Below are 11,057 nucleotides of genomic sequence, written 5' to 3' on the forward strand. Positions count from 1 at the left end.
AATAATAATTGATCACTACCTTACTCCAAAGCTTTATCCAGATACAATGGGCTTAAAGCCTAAAAGAGTGGGGACTGAAGTGGATGGGCTGAGCTGAAGCAAGCGGGGCTCCTTATCCATTCTGAAATGTGATGGGAGAGAGCGGTCCAATCGGCGGAAAGACCGCGACCACAGAGAACTGAATTTCGTTAACTTTTTAAGAAAATTGAAAATCCCAGCTTTCACATTGCGCAATTTCTCATATTATAAAAACGAAACAAAAAGCAAAAACTGTTTCACGCGACCCGAGCTTTTCGCCTGTGCCTTAAACTTCTTTATTACTGTTGTTATTCCCATTCAAACTTCAGATACACAGAGATTGGGTTGCAGTTTCTAAACCTCTTTGGCTTAATTTAAACACAGAGTGTTTGGTTTCAGTTTCTGTTCCACTCTCTTGCTCTGCATATAACGGTAAATCCAACAACCCCCCAAATGTTTTTGTTTTTGATTGGTTTGTTTTTGATGTTTGGTTCCTAAATTGGTTGGGGAAATAGGCGAAGGGAAAAAAAGAAGAACGAAAGGCCGATGGATAGGTACCAGAGGGTGGAGAAGCCAAAAGCAGAGACTCCCATAAACGAAAATGAAATTAGGATAACAACTCAGGGCAGAATGAGGAACTATATTACCTATGCCACCACTCTCCTCCAAGTAACTTTCTCTTTCTTTTCTCTTTTCGTATTTTACTTTGTTTCAACAAAAATATATTGCATTGTAATGTAATTGTTGGGGTTAAATGCGTTCTGAAGAATGAGCAGATCTATGAAGCTGTAATTTTTGACAATATATATGTTAGTGCACTTATATGGTGGTATTTAGGTTATGAGAAACAAGAGTAGAGTGACAATATCGTAATAAAATGTGTTCCGGGCCATCCTCAAATGGCCTATATAGGATATTAATGGTGGACTCTGTTCCATTGAACGGGTTCTACTCGTGTGAGTTAACAGATTTTCGGTCTGCCTATAACAATGGGTTATTATTACTGGCTGAAGAGATCTTTCGAATTTTGATTAATGGAAATTTCATTTTGTAGTCCAATTCAAACAGTATGCTTTCTGAAGCGAATTCTGGTTATTCGGTAATTTTGCAATTTTAAATTACTAGAAAAATTTATCCTTGGAAATTTGCCTTGTGGGGAGAAAGAAACTTGATTTTAAAATTCTTCATAGAACAAAGTTAAATCGTATTTGCTTTGGTGTTTTTTTTTTTTTGACTTTTGTGCTGGATTAGCCATGATATTTTGTTGACAGTTCTGCAAATTTTTTCTTTATTCAATTTTATTGATGAATGCATTTTGTGTAGGAGAAAGGGTCCACTGAGATTGTTCTTAAAGCAATGGGCAGAGCCATTAATAAGACTGTGATGATTGCAGAGTTGATCAAGGTAGATTGAATACGGTTCTCTCTCTCCTCTCAGACCTATGTGAACAAGTATATATGCATGTCCTTTTTTTTTTTTATCATTTATATTAAAGTTTTTGTTTTCAGAGGAGAATAGCTGATCTTCATCAGAATACCTCAATTGGATCAACCGATATAACAGACATGTGGGAACCACTAGAAGAAGGCCTCCTTCCGTATGAAACAGCAGACTTTTTTATTCTACTAAGTTCTTGCAATGCCATGTTTTTAGAGCATAGAAATCAGGATGATTGGTTCTCTGTCTTATTACAGTCTGGAGACCACTCGTCATGTTTCGATGATCACCATTGCATTATCAAAGAAGGAGCTGGATACATCCTCCACAGGGTAAATAACTGAGAACTAAGTTTGTTTACATTTGAGACAAAAGTAGTGTCTGGTCCCACTTATTTTTAATTGTTAGAATCTGATTGTCAAATTTCTTTCTTTGGATCTAGACATTTTAAGATGCACTTATGGTGACCTTTTGTCCTTTTTTTTTTCTGAGGAATTGCCTCTTACTTTTTAATCACCTTAATTGTTAATTGTTTTCCTTTTTTTATATGTAATATGGATTATCTTTATATTACTGAGTTCCAATCTTTCATTGAGAAGTATTTAATACTTTTGAGTTTCTGTTCTCTGGTTTTGAACTGTGATTCTTTAGGTCTGATCTATTTACTCCTAAAATGCAGATATCAACCTCCTCTTCCGGCTGATCAAGTGAAACCCTTAAATGAATTTGAAGACGATATAGGTAAGCAACCTTTTGTTGGTTTAACAAACCAGTACTTATCAGAAGAAGGAAAAAAAAAAGAAGAGAATTGATTAGTAATATCTAATATTTTGATGTTGTCTAATTTCAGAGGCTTCACCAAGGACACGAGGAAGGGGACGAAGTGGTCGAGGAAGGGTTAGGGGTAGAGGTATTTCTTGCTCTCTAACATATAAGGTCTTCAATTTGAATATGTCGACTTTTCATTTCTATTACTAATTATATTTAGAATAATTATTACAAAAGCAATTTAGTTGGCCCTAGAGGTGCATCAAAATTCAGGTCATCAAATTACTTCTTTTTTGTGCATAGTTGATGTGAAAATCATGCATCTACTTTCCTTTTTCTTTGGCCATTGTGTATTGTTTTATTTTAGTTTATTGTTGCATTGATCTTTGGTATATCTTTGCATCCATTCTTTGTAGTTCGTTGACAATATGTGCACTTTCTAGAGCATTTAAATAATTAAAATAAAAAGGGAAAGAAAGAAACTCTCGTTTCTCTCCGTCTCTCTTTGAAACTGCCATGGAGGTTCCTCTTATTAATTGCAGCACTTTTGAAGCCATCATGTTGTATCCTGTCGTATAACTTGATAAATATGCTCATTGGATGTGTTCTGCCTTTTTGATGGGTACAGGAAATTATGGAGTTGGGGAATATAATGGTGATGGTTGGGATGGTGGGCGGGGTTTTGGTGGCAGAGGTCGAGGACGTGGAAGAGGTCGTTCTTTCCCAGGTCGAGGACGAGGCTATGGTGTTGGAGGATACTATGGCTATGGTGAGTCCGATGCACCTCATGTCCAAGGCCGTGGTAAGTTTGCCCTTTGAATCAGAGTTGGAAGTATGTTGTTTTTGTTCACTGCTATCTTGTTTTTGAATAGTGAGAAATGAATGTTTCACTTTTATATCTTGGAAGTGGTGCACATAATTTTAATGTTCACGTTCATCTTTTAGCTGTAAAATAACAAGGTTAACTAACTTCTTTCAGGGCAATATGCCATTCATCACGTAATTTTATATTATATGCTTATGCCAAATGGTTTTTTAATGAACATAGTTGCAATATTCGAGTACTTTGCTGTTTCTTTTGCATTCCATATTTTTCTTTAGCATAGAACCACTGTCTTGGGGAAAACTATGCACCTTGCTGTAATTCACGTTTCAAAATTTTCCTTTGCTGACATGTTAGTAAGTGAGCAAATGATAAAGTTGGAATAATGAAGAACATGCAATTCTGCCAAGCAAGAACCAGCTATCACAAAATGTCTACGAAGAGTGGACACCAAATACTTTGATTTTGATATGAAATGCCATCCTTTTTCAACTGTTATATGTGACGGGTTTATACTATATTGTGTTGGTGTTTGTTTGTTATACTTTTTCTAATGTTGTTGGCACTATATGATTTGCATTTTATCATGCTTGTTTGGCTGATCCTAGGTTTGTTAGTCATGGGAGCTAACATATGTAAAAAAGTTTCAACTTTTACAGGGCGTGGTCGTGGCAGGGGAAGGGGCCGTGGGCGTGGGCGTTACTTTAGGTCAGATGGACCAGTCCAAGAAAACGCTGCTTGAGAAGCAGACATGTTGTAGTTGGTGTGGTACTGAATATGTGGATGCCTGCTCTGCTTGTGTCTTCATGAAGTTGACAATATTTAGGGGAGTCGTCGTTTGTTTCAAGTAGTGGGAGTGTAGCAGCCATGGCGCTTGCAGTTTTGTCATTGTCTAATTGTGGTGTAGGAATGTTTTTTTCAGTGATTCTCTGACAAGTCTTTACATACCCTAAAAAGAGTTGTACAATTTTTACAACCTTTTTTTTTATTCTTAATTTCAATACATCTGCATGCTAACGTGGTTCAGGATCCCATTTTTTTTTGTTCCTAGTTTTACCTCAACCTATTATACCTGAATTTTTCAGTATTGAACTTACGTCTTGTATTTGAATCATGATTGTTTAGAAAATAAAATTTACTGGAATCTGAATTGAAATCAACAAACTTTAAAATTACTTCATTAGAAGTTGTTCTTTAATTGAAGCAGCGCCTGTAGCTCAGTGGATAGAGCGTGTTTTTCTTGTGAAGTGAAATTTATAAAATGAGAGTAATCTAGTACCTTAGTACCTCTTATTGTTTAGTCTAATCAAATGGAAATGGATGTAATAGATGGTTTTTTTGAGGTACATGTAATTAATGGTTTAATCAAGTTAGTTTTCATCCATGATGGCAAAATTAACTCATATAGGGCAACTAATTATCAATCAAATAAATAATAATAATAATAAACCAATTAAACCCAGTCAACATAAACTCAAATATGAGAGAGGATTATCTTCTACCCTGTACAGACCAACGGATGAGCACTCGAATGTATACATCAAATAACTTTGTAAATAAACTACAAAATAAATTTTGCTTCCACAAAACTATTTCTCAAAATTTACACATATATCTCCATTCAATATCTCTTAAAATACTCAACAATTAGTTTATATTTCATTGATTCGGGTACACGTTGGAAGACGATAACTCTCCTTGCTTTTATGGTTTTACCCATCTCATAATCTTATAAACAAATTTAAACTCAAAACTTTGAACTTTGTCAAAAAAATGTTTTGAACTTGAAACCTTTAATCTGAAAGGTGATTGGAGTTGATTTTATTCATTTGTTTTTATAATATAAACATTTATTTGTTTAAAATTTTTATTAATTAATTGTTTTTGGATAATGTAAATGGCAATACCAATTCAGAGAAATAAAAATTTAAAAATAAATTAAGAGAAAAAAAACTTTATGTCTATACATGCATTTGGATCCAAATTTATGTAATATTTGCTTATTAATCTTTTTCACATATAGCCAAACAGAACTCGACAAGGTTATCACTGATAACTAGTAAGTCGATTTGCATCATACCAATCCAGAAACTACTTTTGCTAATTAAGCCAATAACTGATCCTAAATTTATTGCTAATAGTACCTGTAGAGATCGATGTTTTCAGTAAAATTCCAAGACTTACTCCTTTCTTCTCTCATAAGACTATGTACATATATCTATTTCTTGTGGCTAAAAGGAATTTGCTAGCTATATGATGAAGTAGGTGATAAATCAAAAAGAAGATCAATGGCTAGAGAAAGTATGTCATGCTGTCTGCTTATACAAGTATTTTCCTCATATTTTCACCCTTGTACTATAAATGGAAGTTCATAAAGAATTATAAAAGAAGGTTTGTCCAATCCTTGATAAATTTGTAACAGACCCAACACATAATTAATTGATGAAGGAGAGAAAGATCATATTTAAAGCAATATTTTCAGCAAGACAAAAGGTAAAATCAAGAGAAAGAAGCTTAGCTGAACCTGCAAACATAACATAGACTAGCTATTTTCTCATAGATCGTACAAGTATAGATTTGAAGCAGATTGACTTTTTAACTCAAAAGGAGACACTAATTGCTTTAATTTGTTTGAGAATGGAGAGTGTTAAATCTACGTACTTAGAAATATTGTTCAGGTTCATGAACTAGATCGTAAGTTAGAGAGGAAAAAGGATGATTAATCTGATGTACTGTATCACACTTTGAAGCGTGCACCCCGAGAAAGAAAAAGCTCCCCTTTCATCCCTTATCTCAACCTTCAATGGTATTAAATGATTACTAACAACATTAATGGAAAAAATCCTCCCAAATCAAAAGATTTCGTTTTCAAGATTTCCACATGCGATGTAAGTAATTAATTGCCTACAAGTTGATGTTGAACTAGGGAATGATAATTATTCCAAAGGCAAGCAAGGAATAGCGGGTGGATGTGCATGGCCGCTGAAAGGAAAAACCGCCTTTGCCAAACTGTGCTCAACTCTCCTTCCCAATTATCTAAAGGTATCCTTTACTCAGGAGCGAAAGATATATCGACATTTTTCCAAATTCCAATCCCAGCCGGCCAGGAAAGTATTGACCAAATTAAACCGAGCTAGGGTCATCCAAAACTTAGTTCAAACGTAAAACAGAAAAATTATTAAAAATCAGTCGAAGCTTCATGATAATGATTTATGACCCAAATCCAGAAGAAAACCATGATCAAGAAGCTTGATTCTACTCCCTAACAAGCGAGGCGAAAGAAACGAGTCTTCATTTTCTTTTTCGCCCTACGAAAAAAGAGAAAATTACCACGACCTCTCTACAGAATTTGTACTAGATTTGATTAGCCGAATAATATTTCTAGAGAGAAACCCCATTAGGGTTTTCTTCAATACCATAAATTCATTCCGTAGCTAACCTTCATAGGCTTTGTCTCCTTGTAAATACTGTCAAGAAACCGATACCGCCGCTGCTTAATTGGTCTCACAACCTCTTCTTCCTTCCCAAATATCTCTTCAATCTTTGATGAAGTTATCTCATCTTGACTTTGTTCAAACAATCTCTTGCTCTTCTTTGCTTTAATGATCTTGTTGTTGTCACCATTGCTGCTGTTGTTGCTGCTGCTGCTGTTGTTATCTTCATCGCTTAGTTGCATCAGCTGTTGAGCCGCTGCTGCCATGTCCGAGTCGGATATCAACAACAACCTTTGCAGCTTAACTAAAGAGTTTGATTCCGACATCGGAAATCGACAAAGCAAGAGTTCTTGGTTAATCTCTTCTCTTCTTGCTGTTCCTTTTCTGCGTGGTTTGTCTTTGGTTTGCGAACGGTTTTTTGCTTTTATGGGGTTGGCGTAGAGCGCGTTTTGAGGGTACGTGTTGTATGAGTTCTAAAGGAAGAAAAAGAAAGTGCAGCGTTGTTGCTATGAAGTTGGCTAGAAGATGGGTAAAACATATTTTATATATAAATCTTGATCCAATGCTTCTCATCCTATTTTAATACACAACCCCAGAAAAACTGTCCTTCCTTCGATTGTTTGACTATTCCCATCCTTGACTTTCTTTTGGACTCCATTTCTCATGAAATTCCCTCCAAACTTGTCCTTTGCTTCTTGTTACTTTGCTTGCAATCTTGGTCTTCTCAAATGAGGAAATTAGGAATGTTGAGATAGGACCCCCATTAAAATTTTGACCCATCATTTACAAGTAATTTGCAAGTTGTTTCCTGAGCCATCAGATGTTTGATTATTCTAGATTGATCAACTTTTGATTGGGTTTAAACCTTTTGATCAAGAATTTGTCAAAGTTGTGGCATGATTTTTATTGGTGTTCATGTGTGTGTATGTTGCCGTTATTCCTTTGGTTTATTGAATGGATCATGAGTCATTGAAAGTGACAAATATGGTTTATAAGGTCAATTGAAGGAAATATTGACCCAACTTTTTCTAAAGTTGGCTTAAAATTCTTCTCTTTCTTAACAAGTTTTTCTATTTTTCTCTTCCTTTCTTTTTATAATTAATTTTCTTTAAAATTCATATGGAAAGATATAAGAAAAGCGGGTATTCAATTTTCTATCTCAACTCTTTTAAGGAGGATAATAATAATTAGGCCAAATCTAAATTGTTATTTTTTAAATGAATTTTATATTTTGTGTGTACTAAGACTTGTACAATATGACCGATTCTTTTTTTGGGTCTGGAGGGGAATCGAAGGATTGAGTTGGCAATATGAAAAAACAAGGGTGTACCGACTGAGACAATACCATGAAAGAAAAAGGAAAGGTGACATTTTAGTTATTTAACTTAATTAAAATTATTCATAGTATAGCATCCCAAGGATTAATTATGTTTATGTGTTCATAAGTTTTTGTCTTAACAGCAAAAAGTTATCTCTAATACTAAATGTGACATGCCTAAGCTGTGTATATGCATAAGCCACCAAAATGTTGCAGTGCAACCAAGCTATACGGCAAACTTTGTGATTTCTATGTGCAATAGTTCCAAATATTCATGTTTTAACCACCCTTTTTATTTAATCAAAGATGAACAATAATCCTTCTTTATTTTCCATTAAATGTTCGGTTTGACTTCAAGTCAAAATTTTGGAAATTCTAATGGTAGTAATAATCTTGACTTTTGACCAAACTTTGTTAAAGATCAGTTTGTACAAAAATAACAAGAAAGATGATCATTTCAACATTTCTAAAAGAGGTAAAGACGATAATTTTTTTGTTCATGAAAGTGATGAAATTGAATTTTTTTTATCAGATGAATGTAATCATCATATATAAATTATTAAAAATTTAAAATACCTATGTATTTTAGGGAAACATTAGGACGAATTTAACTCACTACTTAATAAAGTTGTAGCAAATCCTTGTACTTGAGTATAATCATGCACGATGAATATCATGTTTCCATAAGTGGTATTAATTACATAAAATTTAAATCCTCCATTTTTTGAAAATTAGGAATATATGGAAACTATCTTATCCGTTTAAGGTTAGGTTAAAATGTATATTTATACCACCTATGAAATGTGTACTTATATATATATACATGTGAAGTAAATTAGATTAGTTTTTAATTAATAGTTTACTCTATTAAGTTGTTAAACAATGAGCAACCCTTTATCCCCAGCGGACCAAAACCTCACTCTACGCAGGTCGACCCTGCCAATGAACTAAAGACCACGAGGGCGAGAATGTTGACTTCTGGTTATCTCAAACAAAACTTGAAAGGAAAAAATGAAATTTCCCTGTTTTTTTCTGTCTTTCTACTTTTTACTTTTTGTTGTTTTTCTACATTTTTGCTTACTTATTATTTGTATTTGTTAACAAATTAAGTCATCATATGCATGAAAACCATTGGAGGATATATTGATTGACTATAAGGCATTCAAGCCACAAACTAGCTATGAGTGTCACGTAAACAAAGGTTTGAGAGCTTGTTAGATCATTAAGGACGCTTAGACGTGGCTTTTTAAGGAAAATATATGGAAGGAAGATATTATTATTTCATTCAACAGTCATATAGTACGGATTGTTACTCGTGAATAGTATGATCGTAATAAATAATAAATGCGTGACTCATAGGTATATATTTAATTATTATGAGCAATCTAATAATTAAATTGTCAAACGTTGAAGTACGTATATGTAAAAATCAAAACAGATTTAAGTTTTTTTAATATGAGCATGAGCCCAAAAAGAAGAAAAACAACTTATATGGGTTTATTTGGTTTTAATTTATTTATTTTTCCATTAGATGGACACGTTGTAAGTTGACCAGCCAACAAAAATAGTTGCAGTTCATACTCTTTATCTTTGTCTGTTATATATAGGTAGTGTGGATGGAGGAAAATGGAAGGAATTGACCTAAAAGAAGTCTACCTAGCTAGTCAAATTGTTTGATAGAATGATTGAGCTGAGAAATTACACTCACAATTTCATACACGTTGATTGGACATTAGCATTAGCATCTTTCTTGTTGTCCTTTATAGAATTAGAGAGGAGCCTATACACAATAATTGTAGTAGTGAAGCAGTAGTGGATGAAGCCTTTCAATTAAGGTGGTGGCCTTTGTGTACTGTCCTCCATCAAAAGGTATGATTTTGTCTTGTTTGTGTCAAATTTTGCTAAAAATTAGTATAGGTAAATTAAAAAAAAGAAACAAAATCATAGTAGTATTTAATTAATTAAAATTGAGTAAATAACTTAAAAGTAACTCCAATTCAAGTAGAATCACATAATTCTTTTTTATTTGAAAGCAAAATTTCATTCAAATGAGAATGCCCACCCTAATTCTTTGATTCCAGCAGCATCACAATCTAACTTAGCAATGCTATGAGATTCCCAACATGACTTTTCTTTTAATTAAACTCGTTTTTTAGAAGCATAATATTTGAATGATAATAAACGTCAATAAATAAATAAGTAAACTACAGTTTTGATTAAAGCAAAAGGAGTACTAGGTAATTATTCCTCTCGAGAGTGTTGACTGATTACGAAAAAGTTTGATGCGTGCTTGGAATAGATGACATTGATGTGTCGGTCAAGACTACTTTAAATTGGAACCAAATTTCTATGCGAGAGGAAGAAGAAAGGAAGCAACCAGGAATGGCAGCCTAAAAAAGTAATTGCAACAATGTCAGTTAATATGGTGGAAGATGTCGTTCGTTTTCAGATTACATTCCACCATGCTCTTTCAGAACAATAGGTACTGGTACATACAACATTCAAAGAGAAACGAGTTAGAGTTAAGGTCATTCTCACGGGCTTGGAACTTTAATGAAATTTCGTGCGGCATTGTAGTCTCGTGTTTGTAAAACTAAGCAAGCTTAATGAAGTTTCTTGATGATTGGCGAGGAAATCTAAAGCAAATAAATATGAAAAAAGAGATTGTGTAGAATAAATAAATATTATTACTTCGATGAGAAAAGAATAAAATACCTAAAATCTAAGTATAAAGTAAACTGATTGATTCGATAAACTTGATTTGATTGCCTTACAATGACTCCTAAGGTCACGTTTGATTAGGAGAATAGTTAAGTCATTCCCCCTCTATTCCTTACAAAATATTATCCCCTTGTTTGGTTTGCATGTGGGGAAGGAATAACCATTCCAAAAAGAATGGCTATTCTTTAAAATTGGGTAAAAGTTTGGAATAGCTAATACCATCTTCCCCCATGGTATTAGCTATTCCACAACCATGAGAATAAAATTCAAATGTTCTGGACTAAAATGTCTTTATTTGTTTTTAAAATTACAAACTTAAACTTATAAAATTAATATTTTTAATTAAAATTAAAAAATTATTAATATTTCCATATTTTAATAATATTATATTTAAATTATAAATAAAAATTAATATTTTAAAATATTAATTTTTTTAATTATTAAGTGAAATTTAAATCAAAAAATGAAAAATACAAATAGAGAAAAATAAATCTTATTATAATAAAAAGGTTAAGTTATTAATTATATATTATAAAAT

At 33.1% G+C, this 11,057-nt stretch overlaps 1 protein-coding gene across 2 annotated transcripts; it reads left to right on the forward strand.

Annotated features, from left to right (window-relative positions):
• Positions 225–4,080, forward strand: LOC18611725 (H/ACA ribonucleoprotein complex subunit 1). 2 transcript variants are annotated; one of them, XM_018126866.1, is made up of 9 exons: positions 225–450; positions 534–687; positions 1,342–1,422; positions 1,527–1,615; positions 1,713–1,787; positions 2,135–2,196; positions 2,306–2,365; positions 2,852–3,025; positions 3,691–4,080. In XM_018126866.1, exons 2-9 carry the CDS (start codon positions 565–567, stop codon positions 3,786–3,788), a joined length of 762 nt encoding a protein of 253 aa, XP_017982355.1. In that variant the 5' UTR covers positions 225–450; positions 534–564; the 3' UTR covers positions 3,789–4,080. The 2 variants fall into 2 exon arrangements, with proteins under 2 accessions (XP_017982355.1, XP_017982358.1); XM_018126869.1 differs by having other exon boundaries at positions 226–450; positions 3,706–4,080.

The sequence above is a fragment of the Theobroma cacao genome, chromosome 1 (assembly GCF_000208745.1).
Source record: "Theobroma cacao cultivar B97-61/B2 chromosome 1, Criollo_cocoa_genome_V2, whole genome shotgun sequence".
In the NCBI taxonomy this organism is placed as follows: domain Eukaryota; kingdom Viridiplantae; phylum Streptophyta; class Magnoliopsida; order Malvales; family Malvaceae; genus Theobroma; species Theobroma cacao.

What these genes read in the sequence shown, in the direction of transcription:
- LOC18611725 (XM_018126866.1), top strand. Translation starts at nt 565, where the DNA reads ATGGATAGGTACCAGAGGGTGGAGAAGCCAAAAGCAGAGACTCCCATA. An exon ending in TGATTGCAGAGTTGATCAAG is followed by an intron (nt 1,423 to 1,526) that starts GTAGATTGAATA and finishes TTTTGTTTTCAG; the next exon opens with AGGAGAATAGCTGATCTTCA. An exon ending in CTGGATACATCCTCCACAGG is followed by an intron (nt 1,788 to 2,134) that starts GTAAATAACTGA and finishes CCTAAAATGCAG; the next exon opens with ATATCAACCTCCTCTTCCGG.